This window comes from Muntiacus reevesi, chromosome 13, assembly GCF_963930625.1.
Source record: "Muntiacus reevesi chromosome 13, mMunRee1.1, whole genome shotgun sequence".
NCBI classification, from domain to species: Eukaryota; Metazoa; Chordata; class Mammalia; order Artiodactyla; family Cervidae; genus Muntiacus; species Muntiacus reevesi.
This window is the reverse complement of record NC_089261.1, coordinates 65,265,636-65,289,378: the sequence shown is the minus strand read 5'-3', so window position 1 is coordinate 65,289,378 and position 23,743 is coordinate 65,265,636. Positions and strand designations below refer to the sequence as shown.

Genomic DNA, 23,743 nt, shown 5'->3' with positions numbered 1-23,743 from the left:
TCAACGTTGAAGCTTCACAGCCTGCTTTATACTGGAGGCCAGAAATATCTTGTCATCTCTGGGGCTCTACTTCTATAAATCAGCCAGAAGTATTCATTAACTAATGAGTGTAAGAACCAATGACCTATAGAGTGAATTACTAATTAGCATCTGTAAAAAGGCATAATTAATGTTACATAAAGTTTATACTTCATCCCACTGTTTGGAGTTGCTTTTTAATTTATTATCACAATCACATTTTGTTTTCTAAAAACTGAATAGACCAGTTCTATTCTATATTTGGGCTTTCCTGATGACTCAGGGGTAAAGGACCTGTCCCAATGCAGGAGAGTTTAATGAGGAAGAATTCAATATCCTACAACTGTTAAATGCCTTCAGGATCTTTCTCAGGACCCAGGAAAGAGAGGGCAAAAGTCAGAGATTTGCCAGGATCCTGGAAGATAAAAAGAAACACAAGACTCCATGGATACCGGAAAAGAAAAAAACTGCATTTACAACTGCCATGATGCTGAGGAGTTAAAGATTTAGAAGTATAATACTAAAGAAAGAAAGCTGAACAGAAATTATAACATGAACATTTCAAATTAAGGGACTCACACATCACAGGGAATCTGAAAAGGTATACTCAAGGTACAGGAAAGCAAAGATAAGCATAGCAGACATACACAGGATAAACACAGCACAGCACAGTGGGATTAGAACGTACATTTTTGGAATGAAAATAAGTATGTTGGTGGGAATGCAAACTAGTACAGCCACTATGGAAAACAGTGTGGAGATTTCTTAAAAAACTGGAAATAGAACTGCCATATGACCCAGCAATACCACTTCTAGGCATACACACTGAGGAATCCAGATCTGAAAGAGACACGTGCACCCCAATGTTCATCGCAGCACTGTTTATAATAGCCAGGACATGGAAGCAACCTAGATGCCCATCAGCAGACGAATGGATAAGGAAGCTGTGGTACATATACACCATGGAATATTACTCCGCCGTTAAAAAGAATTCATTTGAATCAGTTCTAATGAGATGGATGAAACTGGAGCCCATTATACAGAGTGAAGTAAGCCAGAAAGATAAAGAACATTACAGCATACTAACACATATATATGGAATTTAGAAAGATGGTAACGATAACCCTATATGCAAAACAGAAAAAGAGACACAGAAGTACAGAACAGACTTTTGGACTCTGTGGGAGAAGGTGAGGGTGGGATGTTTCGAAAGAACAGCATGTATATTATCTATGGTGAAACAGATCACCAGCCTAGGTGGGATGCATGAGTCAAGTGCTCGGGCCTGGTGGGCTGGGAAGACCCAGAGGAATCGGGTGGAGAGGGAGGTGGGAGGGGGGATTGGGATGGGGAATACGTGTAACTCTATGGCTGATTCATATCAATGTATGACAAAACCCACTGGAAAAAAATAAATTAAAAAGAAAAATAAAAAACAAAACAAAACAAAAAAAAGAAAAAAAAATAAAGAAATACTTTTGGGCTAAGCTGGAATAGATATATTAGAACTCAGCTAAAATTTTTGCTTTTTGATTTTATTTTTCAAAAGTTAATAGTAGTCAACTTTGAGCTTATTTCCAGAGACATGTCTGAACAAATAAATCTTGTCTAATTAAAAAGCAAAAAAAAAAAAAAAAAGAAAGAAAATAAGTATGCTATTACGGAATCTAAAACAAAATTCACTTAAGCCGTCTAAGAAACTTCTTGAATTTGTATGATGAAATATCTGAAGTTATTCTTTCCAGGGTACGTTAGTGAAAAAGTTGGAGAAGTACTATAAATAATTATGAAGGAGTTCTGCTGGAACTCAAGGACAATGCTAGTGAGGCAGATAACAGAAAATTGAGGGCAATCAGTATCAAAACCTGGGCTTGTTTTGTCTGAACTCACTTTAACTTCTCTAGACAGAGTATATCACTGATTTCAGAGACTGGCTACTGATTAAAAGAAAGTGGCTCTATTTCTTTTGCTCTAGATAGAATCTATTGAAATATGTCTATCTTTTCTTTTTTTTTTCCCTATCTTTTTTGTTCATGGATAAATAAAAAGAGAATGGTTAAGATTTGTTTTTATTTCATAATTCAATATTAACCTTCTAGTTGCACTGACTGGTTTACAATAAAAATATTATAAAGCTAAAAAATTAGTTTCCTTAATCAAAACAATCTAAAATAGTGTGTATTTTTTTTTTTTTAATGATGATAGCTTCCTTAACCTCGGGGAAAAATCCTTTTTCCTATAGTCAACACAAATGATGTTGACCTGAAAGTGGTTTACCATACAATATGTTCAAAGTATGTGACACTTTCTTTCATAAGCAGAATAATCAAATAAGATAAAAAAATCATTTACATTATAGTGCTGTCTTTATGTCAACAACTATCTGGTATCTGTAAAAGCTATGCTGTTAGACACTCATTAGTCCTTTTCGGTAGTAATAAATTCAGTTCATGTTGCTCATTAAGATAAACACATCAGTCTAGACAATTCAAAAGTAGAAAACTCTGAGAAAATACAGCTAATTCTCAATTATATATAGTAATGAGAAACAATTTAAAAATCAGCATAACAGATATTCAACTATTTTCATCCTCATCATTATCACCAACTTAGAAGTTGCGACAAAATTAACACTTTGGAGAAGTTTTTTTATTTGCCCCATTCAGATTGTGTTACAGAGAAACTAATGAGAAGTCAAATGATAAGACTCTCAAAGCTAAACTACTCCCTGAAAAGAAAACTAGTTGTAAATAAACTCTAAATTATTCAATGTACTGTGGCCTCATTCTTCACAAACGGCTAGCTAAGGTCCAGAACATTAGCAATGCAGTGAACCAAGAGAACTGGAGAGTTCGTTTATTTCTGTTATTTATTTCCAAAACCATATAAAATAAACCCTTCAATATTCACAGGTAATTTTTTCAATGGGAAAAAGCTTAGAGTAAATAACCTAAGAATACAGCTTAGTAATATATAGTTAGCTATATAGAAATAGATATTTATAGATATGTGTATTTACATGAGTTAGTCTATATTTCCTAGAAGCAAGGCTAGCAACAGTGAACACACACAGCGCCCAGATCTTGGTTTCTAACACCATTCTCTAATAAAGGGCACCAGAGCTCCTTGGAGAAATGGCTGATTCTAGGGCTGGGGCAGGATATGTACAGGATGAGACTGGAGCATCTTGTACTACTGGAAAGGAAGACTGTGCTTTTTAAAAAAAACCCCACCAGAACACAACAACAAAAATCTCAAAAGAATATAAGAACCAACTGAAAAAGCTTCCAAAGGCCAAAGCTGGAACAATCTGAGCAACAAAATTAATAAATACTGGATTATATAATAAATTACCACATAAAGTAATACTGGATTTTATGCAAAGTATAAAATACCCAAGAGTCAATCAATACTGATGTAAATAAATGATTGAATAAATAAATATGAGAAAAGACAAATCTCTTTTGCAGAAAAATCCCCCCAAATTTATGCACATACCACTGTTAAGGAGATAGAACATAACACCCAAACAGATTAAGAGTGTGTTTCATATAAGGACTTTCTTCTAAAAAGTACAATATATAAAGCGGGGGGGGGGGGGGGGGGTAACTTACAATGTACAGAACTGACACTGTCAAAAGCCAGGTGATCAAAGTTAACAACAAACAATGGTAAGGCAGACTGACAGTATCTACTCTTGATACAAGAACTGCACTTCACCTCAGTGGTCTTTCTCCCCAAGACACGTTACCCAGTTGAATAATGAGAAGAGAATCACACAAACCCCAACTGAGGGACAATCTACAGTCACCTGCTCCTGTATTCTTGCCTGGAGAATCCCATGGACAGTGGAGCCTGACAGGCCATGGTCCATGGGGTCGCAGAGAGTCGGACACGACCGAAGCGACTAGGCAGGCACACAGCGCTACAGTCACCTGACCTGATATCCTTCAACCTGTCATCAAAAATGAGGAGTCCTCGCCAGAGGACACACGACAACTAAACTTGGGGTTTACTCCAGGACGGAATCCTGGGAGAGAAAAAGTACGTTAGGGGGAAACTGAGGCAATCTCAACATCTGTTAGTTAATAGTGTATAAATACTCGTTCACGAATTGTGACAAATGTGCCATGCTAATGTAACATGCTAATAATGTGGGAAACTGGGAATAGTGTACATAGGAATCTGTACACTATTTCTACAATAACTGTTAGTCTAAAACTATTCTAAAGTAAGTTTATTATAAAATAATCAAAGAATATTGTGCTATAGTATTCTTATTACATAATATGTATTGTTTTGTAAACATTAATACAAACTTATGCTATTAAAATAACATTTTCATGCACTTGGAAAAAACAATGTAATTGTCAATTTAACTGTTTATATTTATAAATATTTACATTTAAAATCCTATATTACAAAACTCCATGAACTGAAATCTTTCATACTATCAACTTGGAAATTCAATCAATATTTAGGTGTCAGGAACTGAGACAGGTCCGTGGGAGTCAAGGAGCCAAAAAAAAAAAAGATGTGGTCCCTGTCTGCATGGAAATGGAGAGAGTGGAAGAGAAAGACAACCATACAATCACACATATAAATGTAAACTGCAACTGTGGTAAATGTACGATGTTACTGTCTCATCAGGGAGGTTAGATTATGTCCTAAAGAAGCAAAACTTCAGTTGAGGTGTGAAGGATAATTAGAAGCCAACAAGCAAAACAAAAGTAAAGGAAGAGAGGTCTAGACAGGGAGAAAAGCAAGCGCCAAGGCCGTGCAATGCAAGAGCAAGATGAGCGCAAAGGCCTGATGAAGGCCAGCACGGATGAAATGGAGTCATGGCTGGAGGGCTAAGCACTGTGAAGGAGTTTTGTTTTTACCTAAAAAGCAATGAGAAGCCATAAAAATATTGGGAGGGAGGAGGGAGGAGTTGACAATCAGATGTGTGTTTCAAAATAAATCACAGTGCCTTTAGGATGGATAGTGGATTAGAGATATCTGAAGGCCAAGTGGCTAAACAAGAAAGAAGGCTACTGTAGAAATTTCAAGCAAGATTATGGTAACAAACTAAAGCGGTGGTAGTGGAAATGGGAAACATTAGACAGATTTAAGAGATATTTAGAAAGTAAGACTAATAAAAACGTGTTGACAGGCTAGACGTATCAGGGAGAGGGAGTGAATAAGAATCACTCCTACTCTCCTGGGTTTTCCAACTGGAAAGATAATGGAGTCATTCACTAAAATAAAAAACAAAGAAAGAAGAAAAAATATATTGGGGCGGGGGCTTGGGAGTGAGGGAGAGATCAGTTTAGTTTCAGAACTTGTATATGAGATATCTTTAATATATTCCAGAGAGGTGCCAACTTAAAGTAAGATATACAGATCTAGAGCTCAGAGGAGATAGAAAACACTCACACCCTTAGAAAAGCTGACATCTTTATCCTAGAAAAGCAGCTAACTACAATCCCCAAACATCCAAGGAAAATATTAGACTCTGACCATCTGGATTTAGTTAAAACAAAAAGCTGAGAAAAAACACGGCAGTAGTATTTCATCAGCTAAAACAAAAACTACACAGCATGTGAAAAAGAGACTTAAAAAAACCTTGTTTCAATGGTATATTTATTATGTCACCAACCATAGAGTATTTTAAAGTTTTAGCAGAGCTGGACAATGTCTTTGGAAATATTCAGCACCTGCGCTAGGCAATCAAGTGGCCACTACCCATCCTATTCTATCTTAACTAATTTAAACAGCCACACGTGGCAAGTGGCTACTCGGTCAGACAGCAGCAGTTTAGAGCTTTTTCATGAATTTCATCTAATCCCCAACATCTACTTTGTCAATTAACTGACAGCAGGTATGAGGGATAGAGGGATTAAAGAAGTAGAAGCTTTCATTCCATTTGCTTATTATTTGAATTTTTATTTTAAGACTATATCTTAGCTGTAATGCTGAAAATATGCTTAATTTTAAAAGTAAATAATACACTGTACAGAAAAATGAGGAAATACAGAAAAAGAAAAACAAAAATAATCTATAAATATACCTTTAAGAAATAATCTACAATTTACATTTAGTCAAATATGAAGAGGATCTACATTTTTAGCCCTTTTGTTAGAAGGAGCACCAAGGACTCAAGTTACTCTCTCTGAGTTTTATCACATTTCTCTTCTCCCCCATCCCCATCCCCAACACTTCAGAAATCCTATGAGAAAGCCATCATCTCTAGAACTCGACTTCAAGGCTGCCAAAAATAAACACTTAATAGTCCTCTTGCTTATCTCCCTTTCACCACCATCACCCTCTGCCACCAGTGTCTCACACTTTAACTAGAAACCACAATGTCACAAAATCATTTAGTCACTACAGTGAAATAGAGTACACCTTTGGAGTCAAGTAACTTTGTGAGTCTCCTTTAATTAGTCCAATTAGTTGCACTAATTACTTCTGCTGGTTTCTACGCCTGTTTATTTAACGGAAAATAAGAATACCTAAAACACATAAAGCATCCATGAAGCATAATGCCTAGCCTATTATGGACTTCTGTATCCTGGTGCTATCCTGGATACTTAATGTAGAGCTTGGAAACAAAACACAGAGCCATCCTAGAGGTTATATTCCCCTGGCTTAACCCCCAGGGACTCTCTCTACCTGGGATATGAATTCCTGATCCATCCCTTAGTAGGTACCTTACAAAGTACTTTATCAGAATGCCACATTCCTCTTCTCTTGAACAAAGCTTTTCCAACCAATGTGCCAAGAATGAATTATGGATGTGATGAAATATTGACTCCCCCACTCCCTGGTCCCCTCAGCTTTCAGAGAGCCAGGGGGTCTGTCACACAAATAATCATTTTGTGTGTGCCATGACGCAGAAAAGTGTGGAAACCTTGCTCTAACACACTATCTCATGGTCGGAGCTGGCAGCTTCCTTCCTCTAGATGATTTAGGTCTCACCACCAACTCTGTCATTCTTACGATTCTGCTTCAAAGACAGTGGTGTCACAGTTCTCCCAAAGGATCAAAAAGGATCAAGCCTAAACATAAAGGAAACAATAACTCTCAGGTGGCAGTATGGCAAAGATGCTACCAAATTTTCACAAAACATTTGAGCAATTTCCAGCAATATCTGCCTATAACTATTTTAAGGCAAAAGTTTAGAAGTTATGGAGGAAAGATGAAAGAGAAAGCCACAGAGAAAATGAAAATGTGTACTTTTGTAGAGGACAGTTGAGGATTTGTAAGAGCTATTCAGTGGCTTCCATGACTGACTAAAGTTAGGAGACACTAAAGAGAACAAGATTATTTTCAAGTTCCTTTGTTTTATAGTCTTTTTTTTCATACTTCCTAGAACTAATGCTGGTGAATATTTGACTTTTAGACCATTACAGTCCCTAAGTCATCATCATCCATATTTTGTGGAACTACTCTTTCCAGTCTGCACATATATCATTAGTTTTTCATCCATAACCATATTCTTTTAAATTCCCTATTAAATTTACTTACTCCATCCTCAATTTCTTCCTTATCCCATCCTAAATTCATCATTCTGGAATGTATTTATACCTCAAGACTCTTACAATGCTAAGTCTATTACTTAAAGCTTTTATTTTCACATTTTCCACTCCTCATATGTCATCTCACACACTCACACACAGATTTATATCTACCCCATAGGAAAACTATCAAACAACACTCCACAGGCTTCCTCCAAATTCATTTCTTTTGTCATACTTTTGGTATGATATGAAATTAGGTATTCAATTACTGAAAATTAATAAAGGAAGAGACCGTCTTTACTTAATGTCTGAGAGAAAATCAGGTGAGATACCTCCAACTCGTACCAAAAAAGATGTAAAGAAAATATGCTAGCAGCAGTCTGGAGTAGTAGTTGTCTGGATTCAGATAACCCAGGTTCAATCCACAGAACTCTCCAGACAGAAATACTGGTGTGAGTTGCCATGCCCTCTTCTGGGGATCTTTCCGACCTCGGGATCAAACCTGTGTCTACTGCATCTCCTGCACTGGCAGGCGGATTATTTACCACTGCACCACCTGAGAAGCCCCTCTTAATCTACAAAAATGAAAATTTTAGCCAAGTTATAAGGTTCCTGTGAGAATGAGATGAGATGAGATAATCACATAAAGTACTTAGCATAATGCCTGGCACACAGTAAGCAAACAAATGTTATGGTGTCAGGTATCAATTTTCTGGCTTCCTCATTACCTTAGAAGGAAATGAATTCAGCATGATTGATTTATTTATAAAGTTATGTTTTCTGTCGCCCACCCCCCAAAGTAAGGATGCTAGATAGAGGGAAAATTAATTTTTGAGCAGAAGACACTGTCACTCTGTATGGACTATGATGAGCTGTATAGTTCTCTTCAAGCTTAAACATTCTATAAAATAGGTGTCAAACATTTTAGACCGTCAACCCTTGATCAACAAACACTTCATCAAATCAGCAAATTTCAATATGCACTCTAAACTTACATTAAGTCTGGAAGAATATTAACTTAGTCACAAAAGAGAACTATCATTAAATTCTTAATCTAGAGGTAATATGGAGAGAAAGGAGATGTCAAGATGAGCAGCAGCATGCCAAAGACTTAGGGACCACATCACTGAAACATGCTTGGCCCTTTCTAAATAAGCTGAAGCCCAAAGTAAGTAGATACCTTAAGTGAAAAATAAGAAAATGAAAACAAAGTACAACAGAAGTTTAAACTTTTACTGTGAGCTGTACCCAGTGGGTTGGTGATATTTAATATGTATTCAATAATCATAAACATATCAATTTATAAATCCACTGGATCTCTACAACATTGGCCACAAATAGCTATCCCTAAAAAGAAACCTCAAAACCACAAATCAGGAACTAAATAAGCAGGCAGCCTTACTTCCTTCTCTAGGTCTAGGAAGGAATTTAGAAACACCGAAATTCTGAAGTACCTAGAGATTTCATCACTATAAAGCTAGAATCTCTGCATTCTACTCTCTATGGTGCCCAAACTAGCTATGTAGCATTTGAAAAGAAAAAAAAAAAAAAAAAGATCCACAGAAGAAAAAAACTTTTCATTAACTTCAAGAAGTTTTCATTAACTTGAAGAAGACACTGCCTAAGGAGTGGTTTTTAATCTACTGGAGGTTATATATCTCATTTAAGAATTTTTTTCAGAGGGGAGAAAGTGCACTGAAACAAAACTTTGCCCATAATATTGGGGGTAGGGATGAGGAAGTCCCCTGAAAGTCACAGACCATGAACTCCCTAAGGCATGACCCAGGATTTAGGCAAACTAATTTATCAACTTGAAAAAGAAGGAAAATAACTGAGACAGAGGTTTTAACCCAAAAAATAAAATAACATTAGAAGTATTTTCTGTTTTCTCAGCTAATGAATGTTAGACCTGGTGGCTGGGAGGGAGGATTGAGCAAGGAAAAAAAGTGGGATTAAAACAGTCCTGACGTGTAATCTGTTGTCTTCAAATCGAAAGAGGAGCAATAAAACGACCAGCTCCTGCAGGCTTAACACAGGAAGGATTTAACACAACCAATTCTTGTGCACATTCCCACACCGGTGAGGTTAATTAAACAACAAATGGTAACACACACACACCTGCCACATTTGCAGGCGAAAGCACAAGTTTAACAAAAGTCCTTCAAATCTTCCATTTTTTTTCCTCCCTAAGAACCGACTTAGAGAAATTTACACGCTTTAATCTAGGAGAAAAGGAAGGGAGGGGGACAGAAATCCTAAAAGGGGGGTAGTTAAAAGGATGCGCAGGAAGTGGAAACTACAAACTTTTTGAGATCAAAGGGCTCAAGAGGGCGGATAAGAACACAAAGGAAGTAATAATAAAATAAAGTAAAAGGGAAAAGCGTCTAGAAACTGTTCTTAAAAAAACCACCACCAACAACAAAAAACCTCTTTCCTTTTTCCAAGACACGTAAACAGTAGTAACTTGGCAAAGAGGAACGGACGAGACGACAGCACAACTTCCTTCCCAAACTCCAGCATTCCTTGGACGTCCTCGCCAGCAGTGAGGCTTTGGGACATTTCCTAGGCAAGGCTCCTCCCTGCACCACAGCCTGAGGAACCTCTAGCAGGAACTATCGCTGTGGGAGAGAGGCAGTGGCGGATGCAAGGAAAGAAGATCAGCAATACAGGCTGGATAGCAAAGCTGAGGGTGGCCCACTCGGAGACTCAGTCGAAAACACCTGGATCCTGCAATCCCTTTGCCCACTCAATGCATTCACAACCGGGAGGGTGCCGCCCTGGGAAGGCCGGTCCTACTTCTTCGCCCGGCTGTTTCGGGGGCACACTCAGGGTGACAAGAGGGACGAAGGGGGTAGAAATCCAAGGCCGAGTACCTGGGTAGAGAGAGATGGCACACACAGTCTAAGGACAGAAGTGCCCCGTGGAAGTACGGAACAGCGAACCCCAGAGGCAACGCGTCCGGCCGGGCAACCACCTCCAAGCAGCCTTCCCCCGCCTCTTTCCCAGCCGGCCAGCTCCGCCCTCACCTGTCTGCAGGCAAGCCGGCAGCGCTCACGTCGAGGATTATCCCTGCCTCTGCTCCCTGAAGTCGCCTCAGCCCTGGCCAGAAGTGAGCGGAAACGCGACCCGGGCCTTTTCCTTCTTCCCCTCCCGCCACGCACCTCGGCTCCTCCGGGGCGGGGAACAACTGCAACTGTCACAGCCTCACACTGACCAACCTCCGAGGACACTCGGACCGGCAGCCTCTCCACCGGCGGCCTACAGCCCCTGCACCCGGAGCAGCGGAGCCGGAAGTGAGGGGACCGGAAGTAGCGTTGTCCGTGGCCCTGGACGGCCTCTCTCTCCCTCAATCTGGCCAGCCCAGCCACGTCTCGATGGTGCCAGCGCACCTCCCGCGAGGTCCCCTCTCCAGGGGGCGGGCCCCGCCCCGCCCACTGCGGCCCTAGCAACCACATCCGGGACTCCGCTGGCGCCGTTGCCCGGGTAATTTTCTGGCTGCGAGGGGTGTGAGCCCGGGTCCAGGTGCACCTGCCCGAGCTTGCCCCAGGGCAAGCGGGCCTGGTTTTGAGTGGTCGGAGGTCCAGGAGCCCTTGGCATCACTTTCTCACTCACACACCCCAGCCTCACGCGTTAGGCTTTCCCCAGCAGACGGTGAGCCGGTGGCGGGAGGGCGCCTCGCAATCCCAGGAGAGCCAAAGCTTCTTTCTCAGCTGCCGGAGAGCACGCAGAAGGTTATTCCAACCCCGCGGGCGTTGAGAGGGTGGAGGCAATGCGGGGTTTAGGGAGCAGACGGGATGCGGGTGCCTCACTCTCCTTCCCCAGTGCCCCCTGCTGTCCACTCACGCCCACCCACTTCTGGGCGACCAGACTCCCTTGTTCGGCATCCCTGAGTTATGATTTGCTCTTTGTGATCACTTTCTTCTCTGCTTGCTAGCAGAGAGTGAATCTGTGATACTTTTCTCTCCTGCTCCTCTTTACTCAGATGACCGATTTCTGCTTTCTTTGCTTGCCCCGTTACTTAATAGATCACTGCCCTGTCTATAGAAACCGCCGAACAGTCCTCTCGGATCCCATTGTAGTTTCCTAAGTGAAGGCCCCAACCTGTACTAGGGCTACTCTGCCTGTCCCCGCACAGTACGGCTCAGCCGTGGTGCTAGACCCCTGAAGCCTATTTGCATACAGTACGTACCGGTGATCCAGCCGCGCTAGCCTCCCTCCCGGGTTCTAGACTGCTTTTACTTTGACAGCCCTGTCACTTGCAGAAATGCCAAAGGAAACAGCGTACTCCGTGGAATCTATCCCTCTAGACCATACTTCTCACATACCTTGTCACATTAGCTGACAAGACGTTTTTAATGGCTAAGTGCCCGAAGGCAGAATTCTGCCTCTCCGGATTTGTAGGGAGTTTCAGCATAGTGAACCATACATCCCTGCACAAATACCTATCCCGTATCTGTGAAGAGTAAATACACCACAAATGTTTCCAAAGTAAATACCAATATTTCTTGTCTGAGATTTCCAGGACACCTTCTCTGACAAAAACCGTAGTGAAATCCCAAAACATAAATCTGTGGTTGCATATTGAATCGCTTCAGTCGTGTCTGGTCCTTTACTATCCCATGGGCTGTGACCCGCCAGGTTCCTCCTTCATGGGGATTCTCCATTCAAGAATACTGGAGTGGGTTGTTGTGCCCTCCTCCAGGGGAAATGGATTTATATATATATATATATAATTTATATATATATATATTATATTTATATATTATATATATATATATATTCATTCATTTAGCTTTAGTTCTGCAGTTTACTGTGGATTTTCTGGTTCAAAGCATTCCTGTTAGTCTTCTCAGTTATAAGAGATGGATCCCCATCCAGAATAATTACTGTTTTTATTGTATAGCAACAGAATAGAACTTAGTGGCAAGTACAAGGATTAGAGTCTCCCCGAAGGACGAGTAGGAAGAGGTGGGTGACAGTGCTCAGTGGTGCGAGAATGATGTGTACTTAACTGTTTGGGCTGGCTGGGGCTGTAAGGATTCTTGCTAGCTGTCTCTTGAGTTTGAGGACATTTAACTAAAGTTATCTATTAGACCGTTAGGCTCAGAAGTATTTCTGATATTAAAAAGGTAGACACTTGGTTTAGTTATTAGTCCTTAGCTGGATGGTTTTCTTGGCAGCTGCTGGTTTTGATAGAAATTTGATAAAAATTTAATGCAGTTGGAACTAATGCTAACGTCTACTTGGTGAGGGTGCTGTGAATCATTTTAGGTGCTCTCTGGTCCAGTGTGATTCTGATAGTGTGCACAGTTAGTCCTTATATTAATACATAGTGTTATGCTGTGCAAGGCTATAGACAGGATTAATCCTCCTATGATTTTTGCTACCCCCAGGGAAACTAGAAAGTAGGAAGGCCTGAAGGATACACTGGAAATTACTTCAGCTGGTGATGGAAAACAGTGAAAGTCTATGTACTTTCTTTGGGAAAAAAGGAAGTAGTAGCTATTATTCTTGGGTTTGGGGAAATTTTTTCATGCTGACTCAAATGACTATTTTAAACCTAATCCTGCTTAGATGGAGATTCTCTCTCACTCTTTGCTTCCCTTCCTCCCCCATCCCTTCATCCCTCCCTCCTTCTCCCTTGCTCGCTCTCTCCCTGTTTCCCTACAGCTTGGGGAATTCTTCCTGCCCATTCTCTTTGGAAAGAATAGAAGATTACTGTTTTTCTTTTGATTGGCATTGTGTTTGGAGAAGTATAACAAGAAGGGAATAGCTGCCTGCCATATGTGCTTATGACAGGGGGCTTATATAGTCATTTACCTTTGCACTGCTATTGGCTATTATTCAGCTTTAGAAAACCAGGTACCATTTATTTGCTTGGCCTATTGGGGAACTGTAGCAGCGTATTTTTTATTTATTGACCAGGAAGAAAAGCAGGCAATGGGTTAAAGGATATTGTTATTTTCCCTTTACAAGTGAATTCAATGGGCATAATCTTTTCTCTTTGCTTTAGATGTTTAGTAGTGTATTCTGTGGAGAAGACAATGGCACCCCACTCCAGTACTCTTGCCTGGAAAATCCCATGGACGGAGGAGCCTGGTGGGCTGCAGTCCATGGGGTCGCCAAGAGTCAGACACAACTGTGTGACTTCGCTTTCACTTTTCACTTTCATGCATTGGAGAAGGAAATGGCAACACACTCCAGCGTTCTTGCCTGGAGAATCCCAGGGACGGGGGAGCCTGGTGGGCTGCAGTCTATGGGGCCGCACAGAGTCGGACACAACTGAAGCGACTTAGCAGCAGCAGCAGCAGTGTATTCTGCTCATCAATGTTATTTCCTCAAAAGAGAGAAGGGGTGACCTTTAGGTCTTTTCTAGAGGAGTTCTGGTAGTGTCGCAGTAATTTCATCACTCTTTATCAACAGCTTCCTTTTCATGAAGACATATTTAGTTACTGATTGCACAGTGTAGTTCCCTGAAAGTAAAGGGTACTGATTAATGCAATATTTAAATAAGCCCATGAAAAGTAGAATGGGTAGAACATAAAGTAGAAATTATTTTAACTACAAAGGAAAAACCTTATAATTCCATTGTTTACAGTTAGCAACAACATTTTGGTCAATATCTTATGCAAATATTTTTTCTTCATTTATTAACAAATTGTTATTGGGAACCTGCAGTTAGCTGGGCACTAAGCATTGAAAGAATAGCCACGAGCCTCTGCCCTCTTGGAAGGTTGTATTTGTTGGCATGCAGTTTTGCATTTTGCTTTTCCCACTTAATATTGATATATTATGAAATTTCACTCATATCATTAAACATGCTCCTTCAGTGGCTCAATAGTATTTTAACATATAGATATTCCTTAAGTTATTTATCTAATCCTTTTTGTTACAGATTTCTCTATGATAAGTTTTCTCTACAATTATAAAACAACCATGTAGGAAATAGTCTTGTGTGGTATAATGCTAAGATGAATTCCAATGACTTTCACCTTGTATAATTACTTCCTCAGTGATCATGATAGGATATCATTCTATGATTATATTATATGCAAGAGGAATTTTGTAGATATAATTGAAGTAACTACTCATTGACTTTGAGTTACTCAAAAGGAAGTTAATCTGACTAGTCCTAAACTGACTACATGAGTGTTATATTTTATTTATTTTATTGAAGTGTCATTGATTTGCAATATTATATTAGTTTCAAATGTACAAAATAGTGATTCAATATTTCTATAGATTATACTCCATTTAAAGTTATTACAAAATAATAGCTACGTTTTCCTGTGCTATACAACATATACTTGTTTCTTATTTTTTATACATAGTAGTTTGTACCTCTTAATCCCATACACCTATCTTGCCCTCCTCCTTTCCCTGTCCTCACTGGTAATCACTAGTTTGCTGTCTGTATCTGAGTCTGTCTCTGTTTTGTTATATACATTCCTTTGCTTTAGATTCTACATGAAAGTGTTAACAGAGTGTTTGTCTTTCCCTGACTTATTTCACAAAGCATAATACCCCCTAGGTCCATCCATATTTTTGCAAATGGCAAAATTTTATTCTTTTTTGTGGCTGAACAATATTCTGTTATGTCTTTATACGACATCATTATCCATTCACCTGTTGATAGACACTTAGGTTAGCCATATCCTGACTATTTTAAGTGATGCTATTATTAACAGTGGGTTGTGTGTATCTTTTCAAATTAATGTTTTTGTTTTCTTCACACACACACACATATATATACACAGCACTGAGTTGCTGGATCATATGGTAGTTTATTTCTAGTTTATTGAAGAACCTCCATACCGTTTTCCATATTGTTGCACCAATTTACATTTCTGCCAACAGTGTACAAAGGTTTCCTCTTCTCCACATCATTGCCAGCGTTTGTTATTGTTTTTGATGATAGCCTTTCTGACAGGTATGAGGTGATATCCTATTGTGGTTTTGATTTGCATTTTCCTGAAGATTATGATGTTGAGCATCATTTAATGTGCCTGTTGGCCGTCTGTGTATCTTCTTTGGAAAAATATCTAATCAGATCTTCTGCCTATTTTTAATTGGGTTGTTTGGTTTTTTGATATTGCTTTGTATGGGCTATTTATATAGTTTGGATATTATCCCTTTCTTGGTCACATCATTTACAAGTAAGCTGTCTTTTCATTTTGTCAATGGTTTCCTTTGCAGTCCAAAAGCCTTTAAGTTGAACTGGGTTACGTGAAACTTTTAAAAGCATAGAGTTTTCTCTAACTGATAGCAGCAGAGGAAATTAGAGAGATTTGAAGTTTGAGAGAGATTTGACATGAGAAAGGTTCTCTGTTGCTGAAATAAAGAGGACCCCAGGCCAGTACCTGAGAGAGGCCTCCAGGAGCTAAGGGTAATCTCTGCTCACAGTCAACAAAAAACCAGGGGCCTCAGTCCTACAACCACAGAAGTCTAAATTCTTTACCAGCTGAGCCACAAGGGAAGCCCAAGAATACTGGAGTGGGTAGCCTATCCCTTCTCCAGCAGACCTTCCTGGCCCAGGAATCAAACCAGGGTCTCCTGCATTGCAGGCAGATTCTTTACCAACTGAGCTATCAGGGAAGACCACAAATAACCTGAACCAACTTGGGAGCAAATTCTCCCCCAGCTTCTAGATAGAGCCCAGCCTGACTGGCACCTTGACTTCAGCCCTCTAAGACATTAAGCAGAGTAGCTCCTGTTGTGAAGGAAGATTTACATTTCTCTTGCTACCAGTAGCGTGGACAATTGTTTTCTTTATTTGGAATTCAGTTGGTAAGTCTATTTTAGTGAGTTGCCTAGTCTGAGTCTTTAGTTAGCTTTAAAGCTTTAGGTGCAGAGAAAGTAGCTCCTAACTGCTAATAAGTAGCACAGCAGTTCTCGACTGTAATATCTTCAAGGGCTTGTTGTTTTTGCTCTGTCGCTAAGTAGTGTCTGACACTTTGCGACCCCATAGGCTGTAGGACACCAAATTTCTCTTTCCTCCACTGTCTCCTGGAATTTGCTCAAATTCATGCCCATCTTCAAGGAGTAGCATGATTGAGAGAATTATCACTTCTAAGAAATATTAGCTGCTGCCATCATTCCCTGCAAAAAACAAAAAACCCAGCCGCTGGACTGTGGGAGAATGGAAAATGCCCATTCTCAATGAATTCAGCTTCATTGATTAGGCAGTATTGCCTAACTTTGCTAGGGAAAAACCTAGCTTGTCTGATTTGGCGTTGGAAATTTCGTTGTTTCAGGAATAAAGATGTATTGCATCTTACCATGGGAAACTGTAACTTTGACAACTGTTTTAGAAGGAAATATATACTGTTAACTCTCAGGAAAAAAAATCCTACTGTCTTCCTTAAAAAAGTATCACTATTTTCAATTTGATCAAGATAATCATTTCTGATTGTGTGTATTATATTGCTTTATTTGGGATAGGGTATGGGAGAAAATTCAAGTCACTTTTTCTGTAATCCTTATTTGAGATGATAGGATTTATACCTGACAAATGAAATAAAATGGAAGGAAAGAAGAGGAAGAAAGAAAAAAAAAAACAAAAACAACCCAACAGAAAGAAGGAAGAGATTCCCTTTTGTTCTTGAAGAGTAGTTTTGCTTGGTTTAGACTTTTCTTAAAAAATTGGTTCTTGCTCCCTAAATTTCTGGAGGTTGGTATCCTTCCTAATAAGAGGAAGATATTTTTAATTTTTTATTCTCAAATAATTGTATATTTATAGGATATAGTAGAAAAATATGCAGGTAGTTTCCATATATAAGAATTTTTTAGTTGAGTGGTCAAATCTTGTTTACTTAAAAAGTCAGCTCACCCTAAAATTGGATATGAGGTATGGTTTCAGTTTATGTCCCCAGAATTCATAATGGCTGCTCTCCTGTGAAAACTTTACACTGCCTTTTGGGGTGTGTGTGGAGGGGGATAGGTTTGGAAAGGCATTGGGAACTCTACGTTAGCTTGGTGCTGGGGGGCAGAGAATGTGTAACTGTTAGAGGAGCCATGCCATGTGTAAAAAGAATGGTGGACTTGACCTTGGAAGGCCTGGATTCTGAACTGCATTCAACCATGTTATAACCGTGTGAGCTTTGAAATCCAGTTTTACCTTCCTCCTGAGTTGTTTGGAATACAGGAAGTAAAGCAGTTTGGAAATTAACACCCTCAATTCAGTTCAGTTCAGTCTCTCAGCCATGTCCGACTCTTTGCGGCCCCATGAATCTCAGCACGCCAGGCCTCCCTGTCCATCACCAACTCCCGGAGCTTACTCAAACTCACGCCCATAGAGTCGGTGATGCCATCCAGCCATCGCATCCTCTGTCGTCCCCTTCTCCTCCTGCCCCCAATCCCTCCCAGCATCAGGGTCTTTTCCAATGAGTCAGCTCTTCTCATGAGGTGGCCAAAGTACTGGAGTTTCAGCTTCAGTATCAGTCCTTTCAATGAACACCCAGGACTGATCTCCTTTAGGATGGACTGGTTGGATCTCCTTGCAGGCCAAGGGACTCTCAAGAGTCTTCTCCAACACCACAGTTCAAAAGCATCAATTCTTTGGCACTCAGCCTTCTTCACAGTCCAACTCTCACATCCATACATGACCCGTGGAAGAACCATAGCCTTGACCAGACGGACCTTTGTTGGCAAAGTAATGTCTCTGCTTTTTAATATGCTATCTAGGTTGGTCATAACTTTCTTTCCAAGGAGTAAGCGTCTTTTATTTTCATGGCTACCATCACCATTTGCAGTGATTTACACCCTAGGCTCTCATAGTTATTATTAAGATCTTTTTTGCAATAACAACAACAACAAAAAAGACTCCTTTCTGGTTTTATTTCCTGTAATAAAAATTACTTCTTTGATTTGGACAACAAAGGTAGAGGAATTTTGATAAAGTTTTGTGCAAAAAAAAAAAAAAAAAAACACAAAAAAACCATGTGTTATCTTGAAACCTCCAAGGACAGAGAGAAAAACTAGAGGAATGGAGTGTCTACATGGAAGGAAATAACCCCCCCTCCCCTGCCCACCCCCGCTCCGTTCATCAGATTAGATTGTTTCCTTGGCCTGCAGGAGGCCCAAGCCTGTGGATTCTAGTGGGGGAGGTGCTGCCTGGGAAGGCAGGGGCCAGCCCATGTAGGGTGACCATTCTCACTGCACTATTTGACTTAAGAAGAGTTCTGCTTTCAGTGTATATTTAAGGTGGGATTCTTGCTATCATTTGAAGTAGGATTTTATGAAATCTCAGCATTCCATGAATTATACAGTCCATGGAATTCTCCAGGCCAGAATACTGGAGTGGGTAGCCTATTCCTTCTCTAGGGGATCTTCCCAACCCTGGGATTGAACCCAGGTCTCCCGCACTGCAGGCGGATTCTTTACCAGCTGAGCCACAAAATGGTGATGAGGTCATAAAATATTTATTGAGTACTTTTTACGGTGCTAAATACTGCGCTAAGTGCTTTACAGGCTCTCACTGGATCTCACTGAATGTGCCATTACTCCATGAGGTACATGCTATAGTTACCTTTATTTTACAAAAAAAGGGGGGCCAAGGCTTCAAAGGCTTAAGTGAACTACCCAGGATCACCTTAAGTACTGAATGGCCGAGTCACTTGTCAATCAGGTGTGTCTGGCACCAAGGCCCATCTCCTCACACTGTGATAAGCCCTTTATTTTACAGAAGTAGAGGTCCTGAGATGTTAAGACCGTGATCTCCCTCCTTCTTTTGTTTTTTTTCTGCATTATATCTTCTCAGTACTTTGTTTATTCCCATGCGTTTTGTCAAGTATTTCTGGCCTCTGTGCAACCAGCCAATGTGTCAAAGTGACAAGAAGTTACTAGAGTTTTAAGCAACTAGAATAAGATTTCCGTTTTTAAAATTTGTAATGGAATCGATTGGATTTTTAGTGAAGCATTTTCTACCAGACTCCTATAAAGGAGACACGGTCTCCGATGTGCTATTAAAAGTTGGACCTTGTGACCACAGTCTGACTATGTTTTTCTTTTAGAGAAGCCAGAGGGGCAGCCTGTGACTTCATGGGAAAAATAGCCACCAAAGATCTACCCAGCATCATTTTTAGTTCTTTAATTTTGGTAAGCTCACATTTTTAAAACAGATTAAATTTGTCTGATTTAGTCCAGAAGTATATATTACCAAGCATTCAAAGGCAAGCGAGAACTCAAGGGGTCAGAGCGGAGCTCGAGAGCTTTTCACAGAGACACCATTTGGGAGGTAAGCATTTCTTCTGGAAGCTTCAGTTACTATATTTTTAGAAACATGTTCCCATTCTTTTCATTATTATTAAAAAAAAAACTAATTCGTATAAATATTTTTTTGATATTAAGTTGACATATCATCGTTAAAATTCCTCTTTTTTTTTTTTTTAAACGTTTCAAGTGACAGAGGATATTGTCAAGTCTTAGAAGGGTTCTACCATTTTCTTCTCCACCCTAAAGAGACTTGGAAATTAGCGGCTGACGTTTTGCATGAAATTTCTGAATGCTTTTCTTCTTATCTCTGAGGCCTTCTGTGGAGAATTAGGAGGTTGAATGCGCGCATGGATAAAATGGATCATCTTAAAGGATTGAAGCTCCAAAAATACATCAGCAGGACTGGACAGGTTTGACATAATGAGATTTCTATTTTAGCTTGACTTCTGGGACTCTGAATAAACTGAACTGCACAAGGTCCTGGGGAGGAGTTTTCTCTTCTAAAATATTCTAGCTGCAGACAATATTTTTCTTATTCAAATCCTTTCAAGAGATGTATTTGTTCATCCATTTCTGCAGAAATAAGACTATTAGACACTGACCAACTTTTAATATATGCAGTGGCATAGAAAGCAATTTGTATCATACTGGAAAATAAATTTTCCTAAGGAAACAGACCCAGAGAGAGACGACATCTCTACATAAGCACAGGGTGAGATGGCAGAAGCTCCTGTGGATGCCTCAACTCTGCCTGTAACCGTGAAGAAAAAGAAAAGTCTATCCATTGAAGAAAAGATCGACATCATAAATGCAGTAGAAAGCGGTAAGAAAAAAGCAGAGATTGCAGCTGAATATGGAATAAAGAAAAATTCGTTGTCTTCTATTATGAAGAATAAAGACAAGGTTCTGGAAGCCTTTGAATCACTGAGATTTGATCCAAAGAGAAAAAGACTGAGAACTGCTTTTTACACAGACCTGGAAGAGGCACTAATGAGGTGGTATCGAATCGCTCAGTGTCTGAATGTGCCAGTTAATGGTCCAATGTTGCGGCTAAAAGCTAATGATTTTGCCCAGAAACTGGGACATAATGATTTTAAGTGCAGTAATGGTTGGCTGGATCGTTTTAAATCCAGGTACGGTCTAGTATTCAGAGCTCAACCTGTAGAAGCCACAGGTGTATCAGTAGACCCTTCAGCTGTCTGGCACCAAAACATACTTCCTTATTATTTAAATGATTATCATCCTAAAAATGTTTTTAATGTAAAAGAGACTGGGCTGCTTTATCGAATGTTGCCTACAAATACCTTTGCATTTAAAGGAGAAGCCTGTTCAATTGGCAAACTATGTAAAGACAGAATAACTTTGGTGGTTGGGACAAACATGGACGGCTCAGAGAAACTTCCTCTGCTCCTCATTGGAAAAAACAGAAACCCACATTGCTTCAGAGGCATAAAATCATTGCCTGTGTGTTATGAAGCTAACAAAATGGCATGGATGACTGCAGATGTGTTTGAACAGTGGATGCAGAAGCTGGATGAGAGATTTCAAGCTCAGCAAAGAAGAGTGGTGATTTTCATTGAATCTTCTCCTGCACACCCGGAGGTAAAAAACCTGAAGTCCATTGAATTAGCGTTCTTTCCATCATGTTTATCTTCCAAATTTATAGCTATGAAACAAGGTGTTATTAGAAGCCTTAAAATCAAATATCGACATTGTCTTATTAAGAAATTTCTGAGTTCTGTTGAAGGCAGCAAAGAATTTACCTTTTCCCTTCTAGATGCAGTTGATACATTGCATCTCTGTTGGAGGGCTGTCACCCAAGAGACTATTGTTAAGAGCTATGAAGAGGCAGGATTCAAATCTCCAAGGGGAGAAAGTGAGAAGGCAAATGCAGAGACAGACACTGGTCTTGATTTGGTTGCCGACGCTGAGGCAGCAGGAGTGGAATTTCCCGAAGGCTTATCTGTAGAAGAGTATGCTGCCCTGGATGATGACTTGGAGACTTGTGAGCCAGCACCAAGCGATGATGCCGTATGCCCCAAGGAAAGTGAATCAGATGAAACTGGATTTTATACTTCTGACGAGGAGGAGGATGGTGGATCTCTGGAAAGCGAACTCCCTTTACCATCAAAAAATGAGGCAATAACTGCTTTAGATACTCTGAAAACTTTTCTTAGAAGTCAAGATATAAATGATGAGCTTCATAATTCTTTAGCGGATCTTGAAATTTTTATTAACTCATCATCGAAGTAATTATTTATTGTACAACATCTGAAGATAATAGAGCTTTTTATAATGTATTTTATTATTAATATTTAAGGTATGTAAAGGGAAAATACCTCTTAAACCTAAAAAATGCCTAACTAATAATTTTTGGTTTAATTGCAGATGTCTTTGATCTGTCTGCAGAGCAAAGTTCCCTAGGTAGATTAACTGATGAGTAAGTAAATGAAAAATATGAATTTCAATTTAGTAAGATTTTAGGGAGCAGAAAATAAATTTCACAGGCCTTATATTTGAAATATATGACATATATGTCAAAAACAAAAAGAACTCTCCAACTATTTGATTCACACTGGTTGAACTGGTGATTGCTATTTTCTATTTTTTTCAAGTTCAAATCATGTTGTAAGATATTTTAATTTTTCTACCTCGTCTAAGAACCAAAACATGTATCTATTGGTTAGATATTTATTTTTATAAATATATGCTAACTAGACTCTGAAGTATCAAGTGCTAATTTTAAATTATTTTTCTCATGACTAATCATCCTAATACAAATGATGAGAAATTACTGAAAAAAAATCTGACTCAATTATATACCCAGATGATTAAAAATATGCATCTAACTTTCAAATTATTTCTGTGTAAGGTCAAATGAAAGACTATGACCTTATCAGGTTTTCTTAAATCATCTATAGCCAGAAGATGATATGGATTCTTCCTAAATATTTGTATGTACTTGTGTGTGTGTTTAACAGAAAAATACATTATTAAAATATGTATTAAACTCTTTTTATATTTTAATAAGATTACTCTTAATAATATGAAGAAACTTATGCAGTTACTAAAAACGAAAATATGTAATTCTTAGTTTTCTGATTGTAAGAGCTGAAACTTTTAATCTATAATATTAGATTTTTTTTATTTTACTGAATTTTATTTTCAGGACAAATAGATTGTTCTTTCAGCATATTTTGATGTTGTTGTTTTTGTTGTTTTCCAAATTCAGTGGGTAGCATTTTTGGATTAACTTTCTGTTTGAGGAAGTTTTGTATTCAGAATATTTTAAAATATTGTATGAAATTATTTATATTCCATAAAATAGTCTTTAACTAGTAGAAAAATATAACAATGTGTTTGAGTTTTTTGTTGTTAAATTTTGAATACATTTAAGTTAGTATATCTAATTTAGTGTCCCTTTTGAAAAGTATTTTGAAAAAGTATAAACATTATACTGATGATTTTTATTCTGAATTATTAGTCTGCCAACACAAGACACATTTGGAAGTGACTATTTATAGAAAGCATTTTTATTTTCCACTGTTGACTTACTTTGCATTTGAGATTTAGTAGTTGTTAAGCCTGAAAAATGTATTAATATTAAAGTTTCTTTTAGAGTAAAATATAGATTGTTTATATTTAATTAAAAGCATTTTTATTAATGACCTGATTTAAAATTTTAATGTGATGGAATCATGGACGTAAATCATGGACCTTGATCTCTCTTAAGAGTCCCACTTGTAACTAAAGTACCCAGTTAATACTGAGCCCTCAATAACTTTTTTCTCTTTCTTTCTCCACTTCATACCATTTGGATATCAAATATTTTATTTAATCATTCCAGATATTTTATGACATAAGAATTATTATCTCCATTTTTACAGATGAGGGAATTAAAACCTGGAACAATGATTTGGTTAAAATCTCAGGACGAAAGCTAAAATGCAAGTTCCCCATCACCTAGTCCTGTGTTCTGCTAACTATATCCTACAATACTTCTTTTC

At 38.8% G+C, this 23,743-nt stretch overlaps 2 protein-coding genes across 10 annotated transcripts in view; one reads left to right on the top strand and one right to left on the bottom strand.

Annotated features, from left to right (window-relative positions):
• The window catches only part of ARFIP1 (ADP ribosylation factor interacting protein 1), a 138,410-nt gene extending 127,574 nt beyond the window's left edge, over positions 1-10,836 (bottom strand). For 4 of the 7 annotated variants that reach the window (XM_065904328.1, XM_065904335.1, XM_065904332.1 and 1 more), the window contains exon 1: positions 10,550-10,824. The gene's annotated coding sequence lies outside the window, so the exon portion shown is untranslated. Of the gene's footprint in view, positions 1-10,396; positions 10,497-10,549 lie in introns of those variants that run through there. The other 3 variants (XM_065904331.1, XM_065904329.1, XM_065904333.1) reach the window with 3 other exon arrangements.
• Positions 10,837-10,907: 71 nt separating this feature from the next.
• TIGD4 (tigger transposable element derived 4) lies at positions 10,908-23,315 on the top strand. 3 transcript variants are annotated; one of them, XM_065904266.1, is made up of 3 exons: positions 10,908-11,006; positions 19,535-19,758; positions 19,930-23,315. In XM_065904266.1, the coding sequence occupies exon 3, from the start codon at positions 20,454-20,456 to the stop codon at positions 21,987-21,989; it is 1,536 nt and encodes a 511-aa protein (XP_065760338.1). In that variant the 5' UTR covers positions 10,908-11,006; positions 19,535-19,758; positions 19,930-20,453; the 3' UTR covers positions 21,990-23,315. The 3 variants fall into 3 exon arrangements, with proteins under 3 accessions (XP_065760338.1, XP_065760336.1, XP_065760337.1); XM_065904264.1 differs by having other exon boundaries at positions 19,924-23,315; XM_065904265.1 differs by having other exon boundaries at positions 10,998-11,174; positions 19,924-23,315.
• The last annotated feature ends 428 nt before the right edge of the window (positions 23,316-23,743 follow it).